The following is a 25004-nucleotide window of genomic DNA, read 5'->3' on the forward strand; positions in this document are numbered from 1 at the left end:
TGGTGTCGCCAACTCCGCGACAGAAAATAGTCCGTCCCACCAGATTATAGCAAAATCTCCATCTTTAGAAATTAGAGCCGCGGGTTTATTTTAACCACCAATTTAGTTTTTTTTATTTTTAAAGAATGGACTTGACAGTGTAGTTTAGGGGTAACAGGAGACGATGGGCATGTTTTCATGTATTTTCTCAGTATAAGGCCCAGCCCTTTTTTTCTTTGCTGGGAAAACGGTACTGCCTGTGACCTTGGTGCGGAGGCAGGGAGATCACTCCGCTGGAGGCTGCATCACTGGATGGGATGAGAAATCGATACCTCGGAGTGAGCGAAGAGATGCTGAGGATGAAACGGAGGAAACGGCGTGGGGGCTGGGGGGGGGGGGCACTGTGTGTGTCTGCAAGTGTCTGCCTGTGTCTTTGTGTGTCTCTGTGTGTGTGGCACTGTATGTCTGTGTGGTTTGTGCGTGTGTGTGTGTGTGTGTGTGTGTGGTTTATGTGTGTGTGTGACACTGTCACAGTAGTTGTGTGCGTGTGTGTGTCTCTGACCACTATATTGTCAGGGAACATAAGGGGCAAAATTACAATGATATGGCAATTTTGCCTACAAGTAGCAGTCAACAATTCATATTCAGTGTAAATGATTTAATCTGTAATGTAACTGCCATAGGATATGTTTGCAGATGTTAACTTGTGTATCACCTCATTATTTTTGTCCATGTCTATTGATTTTTGTGTAGGTCTTCTTGTGTGGAATTTTGCTAATGTTAAAGATATTTTAAAGGATGGTCACATTAAAAATGAATGCAAAGTAGGAATCTTAAAATGACCCAAATTTTGGTCCTACATATGACTGTATACACATGAATATGAATGTGGCAGCAGGCTCAGGGTCAGGGTGGTCCAGTTGTTAAAGAAAAGGGCTTTTTATCACAAGGTTCCAGGTTTAGTCCCAGCCACTGTGTGTGTGTGACCCTGAACAAGTAATTTAACCTCCTTGTCCTTTGGATGAGGTGTAAGAGACTGCAGCAGCAGTTGTGATCCATAGTTTGCTTTGGATAAAAGTGTCTGTTAAACAATAGAAAAGCTCATTTCAGAATTGTAGTTCCATTAAAGGTGAAAGAATTTACATAGTTAATATTAATTTTTGACCATCAAGTGTAGGTAACATTTTTAATTTCTATGGCAAAAACATGATCTGATACAAGTACGTTCAGTTTTAGAAACCTCCCAGTACCAATGAACTGCAGCGATCAACCAGCAGGGGGATACATACTAACACATGATTCACTGGCTACTGACAGAACTACACTTCATTTTGTGTTGTCCAAATAATTTACACAAGATTTGTGTGTAGTAAGGAAAAACACATTATATTGTTTTTAACACAAACTTGTGTTGTTCCCATTTAAAAGAAAACAAAAACAGACTTGGTGCAGTGACTATGAGTCCAGTTCTAGTTTCAAAGCATTTCTCCAGAGATATGCAAACATTTAAGTGTGACATACAGAGCGACAGACGGACACCCTTAATATACCCCCAGAATCTCATATCTTCAATTGTTTGTTATGTGAATATAAATTATTCTAGATAACGTTAATACCAAATTTCATGGCAACTGGATACGTTGAAGACATATGGGAGCAGGCCCAATAGCAAATGATGCCCCTGTAGCGATCCATGCATTGTGGCATTTTTTTTTTTTATTATTATTTTTTTTTTTTTTTGGCCAGCAAGCTTTTCCTATGGGTGAAGCCTACCGGAGGTTGGCATTCTGCCAGCGGTGTTTAAAGTCCACATTTTTGTCTACAGTAAAATTACTTGGGGAGCATTGAGGGTATTGTAGCATTTTCGGGGTGTGCCCTTATGGAATCAGACATAAGAGTGTTGTGGTAGAAAACAGGGGTTACTCAGCCAAGTAGCCGTCTGTCCCCTCCTTCTACCTTTCCCTCTCGCTCTCACCTCCCTCAACATGGTCCCGGGGGGATTCACACCATGGCAGATAAAGGCCTGTGTCACGGCCAACTGTAGTAATAGGAGGCTGGTTGGACCTTTCTCGGTGTCACTGTATTGCTTCTTGTCCATTTGCCTGTCAATTTTTTCTCCGCCCTCGTATCCAACCAGCAGCCCTTTTATGCTACCCCGACCCTCTCATTCCTGAGAATCCGTTTGGAGGAGACCTCTTGGTAGCCTCTGCCTCCCGTCCAATCAGCGCTCCCACCACCTGTCCATCACTCAGGTCCTCCAAGGATCTTATAGGGGCCCAGCTCTCTTGAGGTCATTACACTGTCCCCAGTAAACAGGGAACCATCCCAGTTACTGTCATGCCTAGGACCTCTCCGGGGCTCCCTTGCTGGATCAATTGCAGATGATGTCTGCCCAGGGGGCGGGCTGGTTACCCGGCATGGTCCGGCCCGGCTTCCCGGCCCCTTCAGTTTTTTTGTTCGCAGGTTCCTCCTGCGGTGGGACCCAACAAACGTGGCAAGGCCCTGTGTCTGCGTCCGCTCAGTGCACCAAGGTGGCCAGTGTGTTCACCCGGATCTTCCTCGTGGGGCTCCCCTAGCCCGGTCCCTCCCTCCTCTGGAACTGCAGCTACCCCTGTTCAGTACGGTGCAGACCGGTCCCGATATAAGGTGACCCGTCTCCCCCTGTGTACATATATGTGTGTGCGTGTGTTAGCAAGAAAAGTAACAGTTTTAATGCAGGAGTTGTTTAATTATTATTTAAGTTTCTTAAATGTATTTCCCTTTTGTCTGTATGCACAGTATTTTGGCTAATAAGAGATGCTGGGGATAGCCACAGGACCAACTCCTCTTTCACCAATGAAAATAAAGCAACGGTGTTGAATTGACATTTCTCTCTTGTTATTTCCCTCTCCACGCTACACTTCTGTGTCCTCACCTAGTCCAACACTGATCTGATCTGCGAACTCAACAGCTTTCAGTTTAAAGTTGTAAGATTTGTTCGCCACCCGGATCAAGTTGTATCAACAGAAATAAACTTACGCTTGCCTCAAATACCGTAAAAAACGCAATAAAACTTGCGCCTTTCGAAAACCGTAATACTTCTAATTACCGCCGCCTTGATAAGCGATGCAGCTGTTTTTAGCAATTTAAAATAAACGTCGCAGCGTTAATTCGAAGTAATACGGTATTTAATTGAAATAATAAGTTATTTATATCTATTGATGTAGGTTCAAACTAGTGTATTCTAAAACTTTACCAACTGCAGGTTAAACTGAATTTTGTGCAAAAATATAGTAAGTCAGGTCGAAATCAATGGCCTTGTTTTGAAGCAAGTAAAAAGCAAAGCACATGTGCAGGCGGCTTTGTTAACGGACACAGCAAGAAAGACTCATTGCAGTTCGCGCAGCTGTACCCCATGTGACATGTATTGTATTTATCCACGTCATTTCGATACTGGGATGGACAAAAATAGAAACACAAGTCGTATTGTTGTCCTCGGAGTGCAGGACCACCATGCCAGCCCATTTGGCGTGTTTCAGTGGTTTTGTGTGCGCACGGTGTGTTATTCTCTGACTAGGGACCTATTTTCATGGTAACAATAACCGACCTTTAACAGTTTGCGCCTATTTTAGCGATTTACGGTACAGACTCGGCGTACACAGTGACCTTTAGGAGGTAAATGACACCAGTGAACTCATGGAACTACATCTCCCAGAATGAAACCTTTCATTTGTAACAGTTATAGAATTGCTAAGGCAAGTAAATATTTTTTTAATATTAATTTTTAAACATGTATTGTTATTATTGTCAGAATTGTTGATGAAATTATTGTTTTTGTATTTGTCCTGTGTTGACCTGTCGATTACACTGGACTACAATTCCCAGCATCCTCTATTTTTACGTGTTGTTTTTTTTTACCGAAGCGGCGCTGTTCTACTGTCAACGGAAGGTGATTATTTTAATATTAATTTTTTCTGCTACATTTTTACTTTTGTAAACTAAATATGAACTTTACATAATTGAACAGTGTGCTGCAATATTACAGCGAATAATGTGTAGCAGTTTACGTAATATGCGCAAGCATTTATTTATTGCATTCATCTAACGTTTTTTTATACAAAAGTATCGCAAAGCACTGTACATCAGTACATAGCAGAACACATACACAGTAAATTTGTATAGCATGTCGCACATACACTGCCACAGTTAGACCATTTAAATAATATATTTAAATAACAGTATACACATAATACAAAAGCAGCAATTTTAAAGTTACATTAAAAAAAATACTAAGTTAAGAACGCCATTTTAAAAAAGTGCGTTTTTATCGTGACAAACTGTAACGGTACCATTCCATAATTCCAAAATTTAATGAAATGATTCCTGAATTTAATAATTTAGGAACTCTACGTTGTATTTATTTAAAAGTAATAAACTTAAGTCCAAGTATAGGAAACTGAAAACGAGCGGTTTCCCAGTTTTGGGTGTTGTGTGAATCAAATGCATACTGGAATTTCGAGAAAAAAAAATCTGTTTCATAACACCAAAATAGTTCAACATCACGCGTTAATTTTAAACAGTATCTGACGAACAATGTAGATCTGTGTTAAGAGTATTCTTTAAATATCTATAGCGCCTCAACAACACACGAGAACCCAAGGTTATGTAAGTTCCACGTAAAAACGGCAAAAGTTTTGGCAAAATATTACGCCGGTCACGACAGCGAGTCTGCAAGGGGTTTCCTTGCCGTTCTGCAGTGGCTGTGCAGGAGTGCTGAATACAGTCACCTGCGACAACCGGAAATTGGCGTGTCAAATTCGGACTGGTCTGCTGTCTTTCCCATCTCTTTCCCATTGTGACTGACAGTAGCAACAAGGGGATGCAGCTTTTTTATATTGATTGCATGGCAAACATCATGCAAGGCCCATATACTCAAAACTTGCTCAGATAGTTTTTTTGTCCGATGATGATTATTATTATTATTATTATTATTATTATTATTATTATTGATTTAGTAGACAGAGTTGGTGTAGTGCCCCCATACAATTTTACTGCTTCAGTCCCAGGCACATATATTCATCGTTTTGTGTGTATTTCTATTTAGTGATCATTAGATGGCAGCAGGTTACAGTGATGTGTTTCCATCTGCTACTGAGTGATTTGAAAGCGATTTGAAAGCAGTTTGAAATCAGACTTGTTAATATCCATCACCTGCAGATCTGAGATCAGATCCATAGTAACTGGGCTATCCTTTTCAAATCAGTCACTTCAGGAAGGGTTCTGGCTTGACCTCTTCCAATTTTGTTGCTGCTTGGCAGGGATGTTGCGTGCGATAGAGATATAAGATGTCCCCAAGTTTCACGTCTCGAGTTCAAAGGTTTTTATGTGAGAGGTCACCACATATTTGACCCGATTATTTGGCTCCCAAATCTGACCAAAAGTACCAATAACTATATTTTTAATGCAACAGTAAAAAGTAAACCATTGTTGGAAAGCTATAAAGCAATTTTTTAACATCAAAGAATGTTGACCTTTAACCTTGAATTGTTGACCATTGGCCTCTCGGCTCCAACATGGATGACCAAAATCAAGGTTGGATACTGAAGTTCACATCATCCTGTAAGTTTGTACAGTTTGGTCACATCAGCCTGGGATCTTGATGGGATCAGAAGGTATTCATTCATTACACTGTGTCATTGTAGTTTCATGGGTGATGAATTAAAGGAATAATGCACAACAGTGTGTGTGTTGTGCTGAGATAACATCACGTCCAAATAGAGCACAGAGAGAGCTTTCCAGTAATAGTTCACTTTTTACTGTAGCATTAAAAATAATAATAAAAAAGTTATTGATACTTTTATGTCATTGGTCTGATCTGGGAACTATTTGGGGTCAAATATGTGGTGACATCTCACATAAAAACCATTTGAACTAGAGACGTGAAACTTGGGGACATCTTATGGCTCCAACATCCCTGCCAAACAGCATCAAAGTCCATGAGGATTCAGTCTGCATATATGTTTCAGCAGTCTGACATTTAAAACCTGCATCTTACAGCCTTCGCTTTAGATGCTCATCAGGTAAGCTCTGACAGCGTGTAATCCTAACTGGGGCTCCCACTTTGATTGGAAAGGAACAAGTCTGATGTCGCTTTCAAGTCAATCCCAGTGGTTTGCTCATGTATGCACACTTGTAATGTGATCTGTAAGTAAGCTGTGTGTTGGTGTCTCAGGTCTAGTCTGGATGAGAGCAAGCTGTCAGAGATGCCCCTGGAAGTGAGTTGGCCTTTCCCACAGCGCCCCTGTCTGCTCCGGAGGATCACCAGCACAGTGGTCACGGGCCTGGTGGGTTCCTACAGCCGCTTCTGGACCAGTGAGTTAACAGCATCTCAAGGGACATGGAGAAAAGCACACAGTCAAAAGCATTGCATAGCATTTGTTCGTGCACCAGTCATACAATATATATATATTTTTTTTATTACAATATATATTACACATATGGGCACAGTAATGTTTCAAGATACATTGGGGCACATTTATCAAGCTTTTCATACCAAAATGAAATTTGTATGATTTTTTTGTGAAAGGACAATTCAACTCGTAATGATTCATAACTTGTACACAGGAACATAAGAACCAAAGGATTCCATTCGTGCCACCTGTGCTCGTCCAGTTCCAAGTATCTAGCCAATGTCAAAACTCTGACAAGCTGGAACTCTTAAGACCCTGGCCTCACTACATAACCGATCTCAAGAACTGTACTCCAAACTGTTCTAATGAATCCAGCTCAACGCTTCCACACTGAAGTGCTGTTTCATATTTAGTCGGGCTTAGTGCGTCCACACGCTATTAGAATAGTTCAGTTACAGTTCCTAGCAGCTTAGTGAACAGTGGAGATTGATACAGTAGTGTCCCACCATGCACTGTATTTTATTCTAAAATAATGTGTTATGCTTTATATTAGTAGAAACACCAGTATTTTTAATCAGGTAGCATCACTTTAGACAAATTGAGCTGATTCTGTTTTCATAATTAAACTCAGAAGAGAGCTGTTAATTACAAAACAGTCTTTGTTTTTACCTTCATATCTTGCCTGCGCTTAATTGTGGTCCCTTAATTTTATTTCAAACAGAGCTGACAAATTACGTGAATTGTTCATCTCCGATCCTACTTTTAACTCGCATTTCATTTTTGCAGTCGCCTAATTTAACGTGCTTTTGTTATTTTCCCCACTACTTTAACAGAGAATGAGAGATGTCCTGACAGATTTTTTTTTTAAGCAAATAACTTAATTAACTTAATGTGGAGTGTACACTGATTGCACGTCCTTCTGGCTCTGTATTTCGGCAAACTTATCACAAAGCATTTTGGGATATTGGAGGATACACAAAAAATGTAGTTTGGATATTCCAGTATCCACACTTCTGACAAACCGCACTGCCTGCTGCGATCTAATTAGAACCGCTCTGCCTGCTGCGATCTAATTAGAACCGCTCTGCCTGCTGCGATCTAATTAGAACCGCACTGCCTGCTGCGATCTAATTAGAACCGCTCTGCCTGCTGTGATCTAAGTAGAACCTCACTGCCTGCTGCGATCTAATTAGAACCTCACTGCCTGCTGCGATCTAATTAGAACCGCGCTGCCTGCTGTGACCTAATTAGAACCACACTGCCTGCTGCGATGTAATTAAAACCGCACTGCCTGCTGCGATCTAATTAGAACCGGACTCAAGATTACCCTGAGGTGGTCTCAAGTCCGGTTCTCGAGTATGGTGTTAAACGCTACGTAGTGTGGACACAAACTGTATTTAGCACTTTTAAGCCGATTTAAAGGCAGCTAATACAGTTTAAAGGCATAGTGTGGACAGGCCCTAATTCTTCTTTCTTAATGATTAAATCGATTCATTTCTTTCAACCTAATGCCTACAATATTCCAAAAACACGAACTTAAAGGATCCTAGAATCACCACAGGAACATGTTTTAGAGTAAACTGACCTCATGAGTTGTTTTTGACATTAACAGTTTTATTTTACTTAAATAAAACACTTGAGAGAATTCCATTTTGGAATACAAACCTCAATAAATGACTAGTCGTAATGATATTAACAGCATATACAGTATAGTACCACCTGTTTAAAGATTAAAATCAGGCATACAATACAGGGATTAAATGTGTTTCAGTAACACAAGGGGCGTCTCTGGGGGCCTACATGTTCAAATGGTACCTCTTCTGCTACCGTATAATATCTCACCCCTGCAAATTAATCTATAACTATTAAATACAGTACCAACATTAGCATTGAAGACATTGATAATGATTCTAAGTTGAAACATTTGTCATTGCATTTATTAAGTTAAGGAATAAGGATATTATATAGGCCTGTGAACAAGAGGTAAGTGGGGCAGTGTGTAAAGAGATGTCCAAACAATGTTTCTCTCCCAAAAACATCCGTATTTATTAATAATAAATAAACAATAATCCGGCCCTTCTACCAGCGATGGTATCCGGGGGGCATACATCGGTTTTGCAGTCCCAAACACAAAAACACAGTACAATTATAATCCCGGTGCACAAAAGTGTGATCTGCAGACTCCAGAGTAGTGGGTTCGTGTCTGGGCGGTGCAGTGAGGGGGTGTGATCAGGGGTATGGTGCTGGCACCATGGCTGCAGAGTCCTGTCTCCTCCTCTGTCCAAAATAAACAAAACATGTAATCACAACACAAAGGCTCCGGCCGCAGATTACATTTAAGAGCAAGACGGAGAACTGACGTAGCTGCTTCCAGTTTGTACCCAGAAACTCCTCCCTCCAATCAATCCATCGCCATGGTTTCTCCAATAGAGGGCCGCCCCACAGCTGATTGCAATGGAGTCCTTCCGGGTACATGCAACTACGCGCTTCCCTTAATATGATCACCTTACGGTTTCCACCTACCATCAAGGCGGCCCATCTAGGAGTACCCCCAACCTTACACAATGCCCTTTCTGGTCGGGAGGGAGATTTACAGTTTGAATTCTTCCTCTCTCTGTCACACGGTCACATATGCACAGTTTTGAAAGAAAATGCTCTAGTAAATACACATTTGTATTTCAAGACATGTTATATGGTACTGCACTCGGTTAAAGAAACCTGTTTGCAGTCCTGCTTTCAGTTGACATATTTTAAATTGAACATACATGTTTGCTTAACGTGTTTTGTTCAAAACTGCACAACTACAGAAAAAATGCACTATCATCCTATTAAATGTCATAATATAAAGCATCTTGTGAAATAGTTTTGAAATCAAATCCCTTTGAGATATTGGCTTCGTGTTCTGTATACAATGATTCTCTATATGAAGTGAATTAGAAGAATGAACCATTTAATGGCAATAATTGTACAAAGCTGTCATACCATTAGACTCTTATCTCTGAGGCCACATCATATTTACCGGCTACAGAAACCAGACTTTGACCTCAGTTGCCAGTGTTGTCAGTGATTTACATTCAAATCAGGTCAGAAGAACACAAGGTACCTCCATGTAGCCCCAGATTCCAAACCTTTAAATAAGAACATCAGAATATTTACGAATGAGAGGAAGCCATTCAGTCTGGTTCCTCGTAGCTGATTGATCTCAAAACTTTGTCACACTGGGTCTTGAAGAGTCCTAGTGATTCTGACTCAAAATCACGACTAGGTAGCCCATTCCACCCCCTCACCACCCTCTGTATATAGTTTGTCCTTCCCTATGTGCTAAGTCTGTCTCCACTCCGCTTGTCCTGTCCTCTGGTCCTGGTTTATGTGCTGCACTTGTTGGTTCGGGTTAACTGTGTCAGCTCCTTATAAGATTTTAAAGACTTTAATCAAGCCCCCCCTAATTCTTGACTAAATAAATGCAATTCTTTCAGCCTGTTTTCGTAGCTCATTCCGTGAGCCCCAGGATTGGTCATATCAATGATACAGATGATTTTAAATGTTTTTTTTAAATTCATATTAACAAGTCATTTAATCAGAGATGCTATTTCGCCTGATGTGACGGTGGGATGTCTTTTGTATTTATTTGTTCACACAACATTTCTATTTCAATTACAAACTGTACCTGCACTTTACTTTTTTTTGGCAGCTCTGTGTGCGCAGCGAGCATCAAGAAGATGTCTTGAATACCCATAACTTTAAAAATAGTTAATTCATTTATTTATTTAATGCATCTATATAGCACTTTTTATACAAAAGTATCACAAAGCACTACAGTACATAGCAGAAAAAAAGAACAAACCACAATACATTTGTATAGCATGTCAAGACCATTTCAGTAAGATTTAAATAACAGTACACACTCAATACAAAAGCAGCAATTTTAAAGTTACATTAAAACCCACTAAGATAAGAAAGCTATTTTCTAAAAGTGCGTTTTTAGTCTTGACTTGAAAACTGTAACTGTCCCAGCTTCCCCTACAACAAAGACAGAGCATTCCATAATTTAAGAACTCTACAAGAAAAAACCCTACCTCCCATGTTGCGTTTGCTGACACTAGGAATAACCAGCAGCCCCGCATCCTGTGATCCCAAAGTGTGGTTTGGAAGGAATGGGGTCAGTAACTACTGCAAATAACAAGGTGCTAATCCATTCAGGGCCTTCTAGGATAACAGCAAAATCTTAAATTCAATTCTATACTGCTCCAGGAGCCAGTGTAAAGAGGCCAAAACAGGGGTAATGTGTTCACTTTTTCTGGTTTTAGTCAGAATTCTAGCTGCAGTATTCTGAACAAGCTGTAAGCTGTAATCACATGTTTTGGGACACCAGAAAAAAAAAGTGCGTTACAATAATAGATTCTAGATGAAACAATGGCATGCATTAGTAATGAGAGTGAGAGATAATATTTTGTGGTTCTTCTTAAATTAGATGTCAAGAGATGGTGAGGATGATCCAGAAATGTAGTCCATTTGACGTGTAACGAGCCTGCGACTTTCAAATTCAGTTAATGAATGTAGTGTTTACACCCGTTTATCTTGTCTTTGCAGAATACATGAACTATCTTACTGTCTACAACCAGGATGTCCTGTATGAGCTGATTGAGAAGCGGCCTGAGGGCACTCCACTCATCACCCTGTGTAACCACCAGTCCTGCATGGATGACCCACATCTCTGGGGTAAAACAGGGCTGCTGCTAAATTCATACAAGAAATGGAATGCATGCATTTGTCAGTTTCTATTAAAAAAAAAAAGTGTGGGTATATACAGTGCTATAAAAAAGTCTACACCCCCTTTCAAATTTTTCACCTTTTGTTGCCTTATAGATGGAATTTAAGTGCATTAAAAAAAATATATATATTTGTCTACACATCCTACCCCACAACTTCCAAGTGAAAAATATATTATAGAAATGTGTAGAAAATTAATTAAAAATAAAAACTGAAATAGCTTGTTTGGATAAGTGTCCACCCCTTGTAATAGCAATCCTAAATTAGCTCAGATGTAACCAATCACCTTCAAAAATCATACATTCAGCAGTTCCTGTAGGTTCCCTCTGCTGGGTAGTGCATTTCAAAGCAAAGACTCAACCATGAGCACCAAGGCGCTTTCAAACGATCTCTGGGACAAGGTTGTTGAAAGGCACAGATCAGGAGATGGGTATAAAAAATATCAAAGGCCTTGAATATCCTTTGGAGCACGGTCAAAACAATTATTAAGAAGTGGAAGGTGTATGGCACCACCAAGACATTACCTAGATCAGGCCGTCCCTCCGAACTGGATGACCGAGCAAGAAGGAGACTGATCAGAGAGGCTACCAAGAGGCCAATGGCAACTTTGCAAGAGCTACAGGCTTTTATGGCCTAGACTGGTCAAAGTGTGCATGTGACAACAATATCGCAAGCACTCCACAAATCTGGCCTGTATGGTAGGGTGGCTTTTGACTTTAAGGGGAATGCAGTTTCCATTCTGCTTGCCAGTATTTACAGGGCTCTAAGACTGCCTACTAGTAGAAATACTTACGATGGAAGTTGTTTAACCTTCAGTGGAACTATCATACAGTATATGGGAAAACACTTCAGAATCTCAGGATGCAATGTATATTCCACCCGGAATTCATATTTTGTATTTGTAAACCAGTGTGTGCGGATCACTAGATGTGTTTTACCTTGTTTAGGTATCTTGAAGCTGAGGCATCTTTGGAACTTCAGCAAAATGAGATGGTGAGTGAAACAGAACTAAAACATGTCATTTCTAAACTGGCTGGAAACACACAATATCATGGCCTGTAAACTTCTAATATGATAAACCAGAAGGCTACTATTGAAAAGCAAATCTGTAGGAACAGATGACAGCTGCAGTGTGCCAAAAGTGGATTAGCTCTTTGGGATTCCACCTACATTAAATGACAGATAACAGTAGTTTAGGTTGGTTTAAAAGGACTATGATAAGATGAATGAGAATTGTGTAAATAAACTCTGTAAAGAGAAGAATTGATGAGCATCTTTTAATTGCCATATTGATAAATTGGGTTTAAAGTTTGAAGCTAAATTTGGTTTTCAATTGAGGAACAGGGAGGCTTGTTCCCTGTCTAGCAGGTTCAAGGCAGTGACTGCTGCAGCTCTCCTGTTTTAGGTTATGTTGATTATATTTACTAGTGTGCTTGTAGCAGTCTATATATAAATTAATTGTACTGTATAATCCACTTGGCAGTCTGGAGTGATCCACTTTGACACAGCGTTGTCATGTATTCACAAAACTAGGCTGGCTATCAAAACCGGAAGCTTGTTCATTGGAATTGTTTTGTGTTTAAGGTTTTTAAAGACTTGGTACCTCCCTATCTGAGTGCTCTGGTAGAGAAGACTGGAACTGGCTATAGTTTACACTCTGTAGTCACAGCTACCTTTGCTGTGTCCCATGTTGTCCGCAACTCAGCGCTGTATTTTTAAACATATTGCAAACTCTTGAAAGGTTTCATCACGCATCATAGGTCATACTGTGTTTACTCGGTGTACTCTACAGGAGAGAAGTACCTTCTACTGATCACACTCCCTCCTGCAAGAATTGATGGTTTTCTGTTCCCACAAAATGCCACTCATTTCAATTACCAGCATTGTTGCAGGAGGGAGCGTGATGTGGATACACTGTGATATTTAGAAGAAACATTTTCTTTCTCCTGTCGAACGTTCCAAAGTAATATTGGAAAGAAAGTAATCCCCTAGTTGATTTATTATTATTATTTATTTCTTAGCAGATGCCCTTATCTAGGGCGACTTACAATTGTTACAAAATATCACCGTACAAAGAATCATATTATAAAATATCACATTACAGAATATCACATTACAGATAAGAGCAGTTATAAAGTACAATAAAATCAGTAGCAAATAAGAGCAAAATGAAGAATACAGTAAATAATTACATTTAAGAGTGAGTTTGACTGTTACAATAAAAAAATATTTGCTTATACGAGTAAAGTCCAGCACGATAAATGGATGAGAATGATTTCAAATAAGAGCAATTACACATGAATACAGATACCTGTAAGAGTAAAATCAAGTAAAAGATACAAGCTGATGCAAGTACTGGTACAATTGAGTGCCATATAGTTCAGTATAGTGGAGAGTTGTGAGGTTTACAGATGCTGTCTGAACAGGTGTGTCTTGAGGAGGTGCTGGAAGGTCGTCAGGAATCGATTGAGCAGTCCTGATATCTGTGGGTAGGTCATTCCACCGCTGAGGGGCAAGGATAGAGAAGGAGTGGGCTGTGGAAGTGGGGGAGTGGAGGGGCGGGGGGGGGGGTTACAGCTATTCTGCCAGTGGCGGAGGGGGCGAGATGGTGTGTAGGGTGAAATGATAGTCTGGAGATAGGAGGGAGCAGAAAGGTTGAGACACTGAAAGATGAGTACAAGTTTTGAATTGGATGCAAGCAGCGATAAGGAGCAGCGGTGTAGCATGGGACAAACAAGGAAGAGAAAAGACAAGGCCAGCAGTAGAGCTTTGAGCTGGAGCAGACGGATAGCAGAGGCAGGAAAGCTGGCCTAGTCAAGACGGGACAGTACCAGAGCCTGAACTAGGAGCTGCGGGAATAGGTGCACTAGGTTAGGGTTAGGGTGAGCTGGCACTTAGTGCTGTTGCACTACGTTAGGGTTAGCTGGTGCTGAGTGCTGGCACACTAGGTTAGGGTTAGGGTGAGCTGACACACTAGGTTAGGATTAGGGTTAGGGTGAGCTGGCGTTGAGTGCTGGCCCACTAGGTTAGAGTTAAGGTGAGTTGGTGCAGCAGGTTGCCGTCAGTGCTTATATACTGCCCTGGAGGTCAAGAGCTGTGTGAAGATCTGATCCTTTGACTGCTAGCCTGCATGCAGCGTTAACTAATTTCCTTCTGATATGTGCTAATAAAAAAATAACTAAATTAGTAAAATTATGGACACAGCAAAGGTAAAGTCATGTGTTTCTTGTAAACACTGCAGGGAGTTCCAGAACACTTTTCATATTTATCACCAGATTTAACCTTTCTTGTAAATATGTTTTTGAGATGTTTTTTCGTTTTTCCAGGGCGCTGGCAGCAGCCGATATCTGTTTTACAAAAGAGGCCCATTCAAGGTTTTTCAGCATGGGGAAATGTGTACCTATCTGCAGAGGTAATCTCATTTTATGACTGACTTCTCATTTGTTTTGAAACTAGCTGACTCTTAGATCCCCAGTACTGTGTTAAGAGTCATCAGGATAATCACAGCAGGCAAATAAGAATGAAGGATGTAGGACTGAACTTCGGGAATTCTAGGGTAGCTTTAATATTTCGGTGGCTTTCAGATTATTTTTCTGGACAGTGCTATCATCATATACAAAACAAGAATAAAATATTTGTGGAATATTAGGTAGTAGAGCTTAAAGGTCAGCTATTAAAGGCTGAGGGAACTGAATTTACTTAGCCGAGAACAAAGAAGGGGGTGGGGACTTGTTTGAAGTCTTGAAAAATTTTAAAAGGAGTAGACATAGCTAACCAGAACCAATACTTTAAGCGCAGTACAGAAGCCAGGACCAGAGGACACAGTAGGGTCCTATGTTGAGTAATTACATTATGAAAACATAGGGCCTGCTTCTGATGTCAGCATTTTTATGTGCGCTTTTGGAGGGGGTCTTGTAAAAGAACACGCTGGGTACGCTTGCTGTAATTGATGATCATTTTGGATGATCCTTAATAGGTTTGATTGGTTTTTTTAATATTTGATTGTTTTATTCATGTAACTTGTTTCTTCTGCAAGGTTCCCCCAGTGTGTGTGTCTTGTTTAAATTGGCCACTTTTACATTAGATCTTTACAGGGCAGATCCTTTTATTATGTAACTTGGCCCCTTTTGTACTTCTGACATGTTTATGTGGCTGGTCCCTTTAGATGAATCTGCTGTCTCTGTGATTCTCAATGCTGTGAGTTTTCTAGAATGTAAAGTTCCACACAGGTAACCCATACAGTACACCTGCAGGTGGGGCAGGTGGGGCAGGCAGAGATGAGACCAGAAGGTTAGCCCACATTCTTGTTAACCCACATTCCTTTCCCTTATGAAGCCAATTTGAGCTCCCCTTGTGGTTTGGCACTGACTAGCAGTCATGAGCTGATCTCTGTTCTCAGGTGACGGTGTTTATCAGAAAGGCATGGATTTTATTTTGGAGAAGCTCAACAGAGGTGAATGGGTGCATATTTTCCCAGAAGGTAATCAAAAGCTGAAAGCTGGTTTCCAAGTCATTTAAGCCTATATTAATATTCATTTGAAAGGATTATAACTGGTGCTGGGATAAATATTCAAATATGTATTTACTGGCCAACATGTAATTTATGCAAAAGACAGAAATGCTTAAATGACATAAATAATCGCAGATTGTGTCAGTCAGCGGTTCCTACCGTCCCAGACACTAAACAGTGACCACGCCAGACCCGTGCACACACACACACACAGAAAAAAACGAACAAAACAAAATTGTTGCGTTCCAGTTTAGTGAAAATGAGTGGTGATCAAAACCTCCAATGTGAGAACTCACTTTGTTTATAGTTAGTTAAACATAGCACCTTGTTTCTTTTAATTTTCATTTATGTCAAGTATTATCAGAAATAGCCAACCAATATAATTCTCAAAAATTTCCAAACACAAATAAGCTAGCACCCCAAGTCCATAACTAAACAAAACAAAATATCAAGATGCAGCATCTACCGAGCGTCGCTTGTCTGCAGGTCATCTTGTTTACATTAATTGCCCCACCCCTTGGGAAGAGCGAAATGGGGGAGAGAATACAGATCTAAAAATAGCACACCAATACAGAAACACATATCAAGACAAAAACAAGAATATTATAACAAGATACAATAAACTGTTTAAACTAAAATGTCAAGGAAATAATATGACTTAATTAAATACAAGTTCTAGTCCTAGGGGGAAATGCCATAATATGCACTTGATCTTACTCAAACAACTCTTTATCGGCAGCAGTATCCCATGCTGCCATCTTGTTAGCGGTGGCTAAGTGTAGGCAAGTAGTAGATCTTTCCAAAAGAATGATGTCATGTAAATAGTCCAACCAGACAGAAGTAAAGAAGAATGACGGCTCCACCAAACCCTTCAGGATAGTTTTCTTGGCTGACGTTAAAAAGCCTCCTAGATTGCAAAGAGTCATCAGCCAGCAAAAGCACCTCACGTGAAGCGGACATGACCACCCCCACTAGAGAACCCATAGTAGATACAGCAATCTACCAAAAGGTAACAATTTTAGGAACTCCCAGAACATATGCAAGTATGTGCCCGTCACTACAAAATGCCCACCTATCCAAATCTAACTGTATTTTACATCATACTACCAACATTTCCTTCCCTAATTGATGGCAGCATCTTATAATTATTTATGCCCAGATATGTAAAACTGTCTGTGCAAGTAAGACTAGGTGCTAAGGTTATAAGTAACGGATCTGTAGTAAGTAGATTTAAGGGCAACAAAGCAGGTTTAGACCAATTGACCAGAAAAAGAACCAAAAAAAAAAATCAAACAACTGCAATGCATTGGGAGGGAATTAGATATAGCTGCAAGATATAAAAATACATCATCCGCATACAGGGATATATGGTGTTATATGGTGATTGTAATCACCATGCTTACAGTGTTGATTACAATCACCAAGGTTACAGTGAAATGGCAGAGGAGAGGACTGACAGCCCTGTCTGGTTCTTCTTGCCAGAGAAAACTGAGCAGAAATCACTGATCCAGTTAAAACGCAAGCAGATGGAGTGCTGTACAGCGTGCGAATCATATCGATAAAGGGAGCACCAAAGTCAAAACGCTGCAGTACAGCCCACAAATAATCCCATTCCACTCTGTCAAAGACTTTTTCAGCATCTAATGACAGAACAGTAGAGGACGAGGGCGATCCCTCTGCCAAATCTATAACATGAAGCAAATGATGCAAATTATGAGCAAGCCTGCCTTTCATAAACTCTGTCGAATCGTGGTGATTTAAGGAGCCAATACATGAGTCAAATTGATGGACTAAACACTTACGTTTTTATGTCTGCATTCAAGACAGTCAGCGGACGATGGCTAGAACATTCTAAAGGATCCTTCCCCCTTTTTCAGTAGAAGAGAGATCAATGCATACTTCTGCTCTCTGTGAAAGGAGCCGATTTCTAATGAATAGTGAATTGACTTTAGAAGGAGGGGGCCAATCTGCTTCCATAATAATAACAGAAGTTTCGGTGGCAAACCGTCCAATCCCAAGGCACGACCCTACTCATTGCACGCACAATCTCCTCCAGCTCCTCTAACATCAGAGGCGTGTCTAGCATTGAAACTTGATGAGGAGGTAGTTGGGGTAGATGTGTAAAGTCACTCCAGCCAGGAAACCACCCTTCCTATTGTGTCTTAGATTGCATCCATAGAGGCAAATATATATATATAATATATAGATATATATATATATATATATATACTGTATTCATACATACACACACACACACACTGTTTATCTTATTTATTTTAAGGTGTAGTTAATGTCTTGTGCAGGTCAGTAAAGGTCATATTGATCAGATCCATAGATTCAGTACATTCATGAATGTTTCTTGTATCTTCCAGGAAAGGTGAACATGACTCGGGAGTTTATCAGACTGAAATGGGGTAAGGGTTCCCTGTGAGAGGAATGTGTGAGGAGGAGGGATTTCATTGCAGATGTAGCTTGGTTTAATATAATTGCACCCTAGCTAGGAGCTTTAACTGTAACAAATCAATTCAAGGTGTTACATTTTGTTTTTGTTTGTTTTAGGCATTGGACGTCTCATAGCAGAGTGTAATTTAAATCCAGTAATTCTGCCCCTTTGGCATGTTGGTAAGTTGCACTCTTTTTCAAGCCTGTTTTCCCTCTTTGTATTACACATTGCCTTCACTGCTAGGACTGATTGCCCCTGAATGTCACTCGTAAACTGTTGCAAAGTTAACAGTAATCAAACCCTGTTTGAATAGCAAATTGAAATGTTTTCAACATATTTCTGATAGTTTTGATTATTTTTTTTTTACTCACACATCATAGGTAAGGGTCTACCTAATTTGCGATTTCACGGAAATCTGGAAATTGAAGGGTCACTGCGAAGTGCGTCTCTTTTAGGGGTCATTGCGTACCAGAGAGAACCCCCCCCCCCCCCCCACTAATTTAAATGAACTACTGCACACTGGAAGGGATGCAATATGTATACTTATAATGTAGATAGGTTTTTTATTATTCCTTCGCCGTCCTGTGCAAAAAACGTCCTTAGTGTGGCAGGGCAAATCCCAGCTTGTAAAAATTGTCTTGGTGGTTGGCAGGGATAGGGTTAATTTCTGTCCCTGCCAGATAAATGTGGGTGTGTGGCAATGTAATTGTTTTATTTAATTTAATTGATGTCACATGCCTGTAATTAGCAGGCAGGTATTTAATAGGAACCAAATGTTTGTACTGGACAGTCTGTGTGAAGGCCCGAGGCTGTCGGTAAAGAGAACAAGGTGCTGTGTGAACCCGTGGGTTATAAGTGTTGGTTACTGGTAAATGGCTTAGCCATCCAGTTATAGTTAGTTGAAGAAGTATAGCTTAGTACTGCATGTGGGAGCTAGGTTTTGTTTTGTTTGGTTTATTTTGTGTGAAAATAAAAGTGCACGAAAGTGCGTAACTGAGTCTGGGTCTGCTGCTTCAGGATGCAAATGAGCCGAGCGCAGAGAGGCTACGTTACATTAGACAAATAACATTTAAAAAAAATACTCCAAAGATGTAACTTTCTTGTTTACTGTTCACATGACAAAGATTTTTTTAATCAGCCTATCAGTGTGTCTATACCTGTTACTGACTGTACAGAAGGGGGTGGGACAAAGTCAGTTATTGCATTGTTATTTTGATTTAGGTTGCTAAAATCTAGATTTCAGCATTGGAGGTAAAATACCAAAAATGGGCAACAACGCAAACAAAAGCTAAGTATATTTCGGCTGAGGATTGTGTCAAGAAATATCTCGAAGAAACTTTACTTGCAGATGCAGGTTAATTGTTTTGCACATCTTGTAATGTGACTTTGGAGAAAATACAATCGATCACTATTTAGCTTCAGAATCACACATTATATGAAAGGCTACTACAGAGGCTGCAAAACAGAACGTAAAACAAATCACAGCTTTCAGAATTCTTGTCGGTTGTAGCCAAGTTACACCAGCACTACAGGTACGATCTAGCACAGCCACCTCACTTTAAACAACCTGCTGCTTACTTTTTAAATGCATTTTGAATGTTAGACTCGAACTGGCATGTTTTCTTTCTTTTGACTCGGTACTAATAAAATCAATTCCTGGATCGGACAAACAGCCTGACAACGAACGTGCTGCATATATGGCCTTTATTAAAGAATGCCAGATGCCCTTGAGGGTAACTGAGTTTTGGGACTATTTGTCATCAATTTCCACATATGTATAACTTGGCAAAGCTTTGCCTTACACTTCCAACCAATTCAGTGGATGCAGAACATGCAGTCTCTATGTATGGGCAAGTATTCACAACACAGAGACAGAGAATGTCAGCAGCAGCTGCTGGGGGGTTGTGCATGCTTGCCGTTAACAAATGACACCTACTCAGTTTTAGTAAGGAAGCAAGTATCACTATTTTTAGGCTTTTATAGTGCTCTGAAATATTATCTACTTAGGTCTAGTTAAAGTTTAAACAGTTCTGCAGAATTCTAATTTTACTCCATAACTTACCCAGGAAAAATATATAAATTCTCTACAGTTTAAGTAGCCCCCTAATCATAGGTAAATAAAAGGGGAATTTTTTTTTTTTTTTCAACTATTATTCTCTTAACTTTAACGTTCGCCAGGAGAAAGATAATTTTTCTTCTAAACACTACAGTGTATACAGATCATGCTCCCTCCTGCAACAATGCTGCTGATTGAAATGAGTGCTGTATTGTGGGAACAGGAGGGAGCATAATCGGATACACTGCGATCCTTAGACATTTTTACCATGTTGAAAATATATGGAGAGCCTCGTTTTTGTAAAATGTTCCCAATCTTCAGACAGACTACTGGTCTGTAGGTACTGTTCTGAGTATAAGAAGGGGTCTATAGGTACTGTTCTGAGAGTATAAGGAGGGGTCTGTAGGTACTGTTCTGAGAGTATAAGGAGGGGTCTGTAGGTACTGTTCTGAGAGTAGAAGGAGGGGTCTGTAGGTACTGTTCTGAGAGTATAAGGAGGGGTCTGTAGGTACTGTTCTGAGAGTAGAAGGGGTCTGTAGGTACTGTTCTGAGAGTATAAGGAGGGGTCTGTAGGTACTGTTCTGAGAGTATAAGGAGGGGTCTGAAGGTACTGTTCTGAGAGTAGAAGGAGGGGTCTGTAGGTACTGTTCTGAGAGTATAAGGAGGGGTCTGTAGGTACTGTTCTGAGAGTATAAGGAGGGGTCTGTAGGTACTGTTCTGAGAGTATAAGGAGGGGTCTGTAGGTACTGTTCTGAGAGTATAAGGGGTCTGTATGTACTGTTCTAGGGGTATAAGGAGGGGTCAGTATGTACTGTTCTGGGGGTATAAGGAGGGGTCAGTGTGTTCTGTTCTGGGGTTATAAGGAGGGGTCAGTATGTACTGTTCTTAAATACGTGCGTGTCATTTATCCATGTACGTATTGTAGGCCATAGGGATTTCTGAAGCATGTGACACCATGGATACTGCATTATACATGTTTATACAGATTACAAAGACCAGTACTTCACGATACAAGTTAGAGGCTGGTATGAGCTTTTAGAACATGTTTTAAGTTCTACTTGTTCTCACAGGCATGAACGACGTCCTTCCTAACGAGCCTCCGTACATTCCACGATTCGGACAGGTAAGATCCGCCGTCTCAAATATGTAGTTTTATAGGAACATGTGTTTTTATTTTGAAACGGACATCTAGTACTACTCTAGGCTAAAGAAAGTTCTGAGTTTGCTTACCTTGCCTTCCAGGAAGTCTGTTACTGCTTTAGTTCCTTGGTCATTTCACCCCAGCAGCGTCTTCTAGGTCATGTTACTGGCTGAAAGCATGTCAGTCAATAGGGGATGAAGCTGATTGGTTATTGAAAAGAAAGAAGTCAGTGAAGGGGTGGGAACAATTTCACGCTCCAGGAGACCCAAGAAGTACAAGACAGTCTAAAAGCATGGCTTGCAAACAGAGATTTCGTTAAACTGGCATAGTACCAGATATCATGTTTTTAAATGATAATACTAAAATATTTGTTTCTTTCAAAAATGCACATTTTAGACTATATAATGAATGGATGTGCGTGGCAGAGAGAATTCATGTAACTTATTTGTTAGCTACAGTTACTTTAAGTGACCTGGGCACGTGGTAAGAAATAATGGTCTTGAATGGATAAGAGGGTAGGTGGCTCAGAGAGGTGCGTGTATGGAATGGGTTATTAGCCATGTTTTTGATGCTAAATCATTTAAGATCCTTTAAGATCAGCTTCCAGGAACCAGACAATCACTGATGAGCTGAACAGCCTCCTTTCATTTGGTACCATGTTTACTAAAATATTTTTTTAGATGAGCCCTTGTAGCAAGTAAGATACCTGCATATTGTCTACATTACATTTAATTTCATGTTGTTTTCTGTTCTAGAGAATAACCGTTTTAGTTGGAAGACCTTTCACTTTAAAGCATCTTGTGGAATCGTTGAAATCTGAGAACAAAACTCCAGTAAGTATTACAATGTAAACACACACTGGAATATCTTTTCTACAGGAGAAGCGGTCTAGCAGTGTAGCATGTCACACTAACTGTCTATCAGTGTATCAGAGTCTTTCCTAACTTTCTCTCTGCCTGCAGCATCTGTCTTTCTTAACTTTCTCTGTCTGCAGACGGAGATGCGGAAAGCAGTGACAGATTTTATTGAAAAGGAGTTCCGCAGTCTGAAAACTCAAGCCGAGGCCCTTCACCAGCGCTTCCAGACCAATGGCCGATAGCAGGATGCAGACCTGTGTGTGTGTGTGTGAGTGAGCGAGTGTGAGTAGAAGTCTGTCTGGCATCGGTGAAAGCACTCCTGGAAAAAGAGGATGCACTCGAAATCTTTAAAGTAATTGTAGCTCTCAAAATAATTCTGTAAGTCTTACACATTATGCATGTTCATTAGCTATGTAGGCCTTGCAGTTTTTGAAGAAATACATTCATTTTATAACAGAAAGCTGGTACAGTACCGCACTAGGTTTAAAGAAAGCTGACTTGTCTTGTCTTCCAGGAAGTCTATTGCTGTTTTACTTCCTTGGTCATTTCAGTCCAGCTAACAGCATATTACTGACTGAAAGCGAAAGCAGCATATTGTTTATTGACAGGAAAGAAGCCAGTGAAGGGGAGGGGACAAATTCACCCTCCCGGTGACCCAGGAAGTGTGTAACAGTCTAAAAGCATGGCTTGTAAATAGATATTTCTATAACATTTGGAGAACACCAGATATCAGGTTTAAAATAAGAATACATGGTAGCTAAAACATTTTTCTTATGTGTTTACAGAACTTCACAAGACCTATATAATGAATGGCTGTGCCTGGTGGAGAACGTTAATGACATATTTTATTAGTTAAAATTACTTTAGAGTTTAAATTAGTAATATTATTGTCACCCGATTGCATATGTTACACTTTTTCATATATCTGCAGACCCGCTCATTCAATCATGAGGAAACTTCCTAAGGACCTTTTGTGGAGGCTGTCTGTCTGCCACGCGTACATTTTTACAAATATCTGCTTAATGAACTGTAAACAGGGTATTCTTTAGCACAAGTTTAAAGAGTGTCCGTTTCTGACTGGCTGTACATCCATGTGTCAGGTCTGTGTTTTTACCTGTAGGTGTTTTTATTCAGCTGTGATGATAGAACACTTTGAGCTCAAGTTATTGAGGGTTGTGGAATCTGGGATGATATAGAGGCAAGTAGATAGTGGGATGCACTTCTTCATGCTAGTGATAGCTGTAGCTCTATTTTGATGCTGGGGCTTTGTGTTCCTACAGTGACTGGGATATAATGAACCCAGTTGGAAGGGAGCTTGGGCTGGACAAAAGCACCAGTTCTTGAACAGTAACAGTTATAGAAACCTATGTCATTTTAGCTTGTTAAAAGAATTATAATGTTTTCTGTTTTTATGATTGAATTCAGTGCCAATGGAAGCTTAATTAAGACAGCATTGTCATTTCTCAATTTAAACCAGTTACTGCCAGCTGCCTTGGAACAGTACAGACCACAAACTGTGATTTTCATATAGCCAGTCCCCTGGCCCAGGCATCACAGAGCCTGCCTCAGTCAGTCACCTGGACCGTGCCATCACAGCTATATTCTCTGATTCGCTATATCATGTTTGATTTATAATATAAATGTAATCCTTTTGGAACAGTCATTTTAATAGCTGTACTGGCACAGGGACCATTTGAGATACTGACTTGATGTGCAGGGTTATGTCAAACCTGTAAGCTCAAGGGTCTCTGATAATGACACCGACCTCTGATCCAGCAGAGCTGCCACATTGAATAGGCTTTTCAGGATTCCTGGTGGAGATGACACATTTTGAGATTGTCTTCACATTGATTCTCTTCATCAATTTTGCTGATAATAACTGAAAAATAAAGCAACTGAACTTTACAACCACTGCTTTATTATTCCTTGTACTTCATGTTTACAAGCCATTCTTTCTGAGGTGCCTTTCCTTTTAAGAAAGTTTACGAATGAGAGGCCATTCAGTCCATCTCCGCTCGTCCAATTCCTATACATATATCTGTTATTTTTTTTCAAGTAACAAAATTACATTGGACTAGCAGTTTCCAAGATGTAGCCAAGTAGATAGCAATGTCCTGTGCTCTAATGGCCTTCTGCAAAGGAATGTCCATACCAAGTTTTATCACAGTTAAATGAAAGGTAGACCTAATGTATGTGAATATGTAAGTGTGGTGTGGTTAGAGACATGTGAAAAGTTGCAGACCTTTCTTATTCAATGCTGCTAAGTTGCAAACTGTATTCAGCAACATTTACTAACTGGCTGCCAAACATGGTAATTAGAGTCCTGACTTATATTTGCCTATCTTCCCAGTAAGTTGCAAACTGAAGGACAGGTTTATAAGATGGGGATTTTTGCAGCCAGAAATGAAATCGATACAGTACTATGCAGCTGTTTCACCTGTTCTAGAACTGCAGCATACATTTGCAGAACTTGTCTACTGCCACATTCTGTGTTTTCATGTGAATCCTGTGTAACCTCAGGTTTGATTCACAAAGAATTAGACAAGTTATTGCTGCAAATTTGCCCTTTGGTAGTAGTTATATTAAAGTCTACACCCCCTTGAACTTTTTTTACATTTTGTTGTGTCAGTGCCTCAGAGTTTCATGCATTTAAATGAGGATTTTTTTCCCACATATCTACATACCATACTCCACACTGTTAAGGGGGAAAAAGTTTATATATATATATATATATTAAAAATACAAAACTGAAAGATCATAATTGGATACCAACTTTGCACACCTAGATTTGGCAATATTTGACCATTCTTCTTTACAAAACTGTTCACGCTCTGTCAAGTTCCTTGGGGAGCGATGATG

At 40.1% G+C, this 25004-nt stretch overlaps 1 protein-coding gene across 2 annotated transcripts; it reads left to right on the plus strand.

Annotated features, from left to right (window-relative positions):
* The first annotated feature begins 3854 nt into the window (after nt 1-3854).
* Nucleotides 3855-24799, plus strand: LOC121329344 (tafazzin-like). 2 transcript variants are annotated; one of them, XM_041274901.1, is made up of 11 exons: nt 3855-3907; nt 6191-6330; nt 10959-11087; nt 12086-12131; nt 14465-14550; nt 15538-15618; nt 18021-18062; nt 18208-18270; nt 21218-21270; nt 22044-22121; nt 22283-24799. In XM_041274901.1, exons 2-11 carry the CDS (start codon nt 6222-6224, stop codon nt 22385-22387), a joined length of 792 nt encoding a protein of 263 aa, XP_041130835.1. In that variant the 5' UTR covers nt 3855-3907; nt 6191-6221; the 3' UTR covers nt 22388-24799. The 2 variants fall into 2 exon arrangements, with proteins under 2 accessions (XP_041130835.1, XP_041130836.1); XM_041274902.1 differs by lacking the exon at nt 15538-15618.
* Nucleotides 24800-25004: the final 205 nt, after the last annotated feature.

Source organism: Polyodon spathula, chromosome 16 (assembly GCF_017654505.1).
Source record: "Polyodon spathula isolate WHYD16114869_AA chromosome 16, ASM1765450v1, whole genome shotgun sequence".
NCBI lineage: Eukaryota > Metazoa > Chordata > Actinopteri > Acipenseriformes > Polyodontidae > Polyodon > Polyodon spathula.

What these genes read in the sequence shown, in the direction of transcription:
- LOC121329344 (XM_041274901.1), top strand. Translation starts at nt 6,222, where the DNA reads ATGCCCCTGGAAGTGAGTTGGCCTTTCCCACAGCGCCCCTGTCTGCTC. An exon ending in CTACAGCCGCTTCTGGACCA is followed by an intron (nt 6,331 to 10,958) that starts GTGAGTTAACAG and finishes TTGTCTTTGCAG; the next exon opens with AATACATGAACTATCTTACT. An exon ending in ATGTGTACCTATCTGCAGAG is followed by an intron (nt 14,551 to 15,537) that starts GTAATCTCATTT and finishes CTCTGTTCTCAG; the next exon opens with GTGACGGTGTTTATCAGAAA.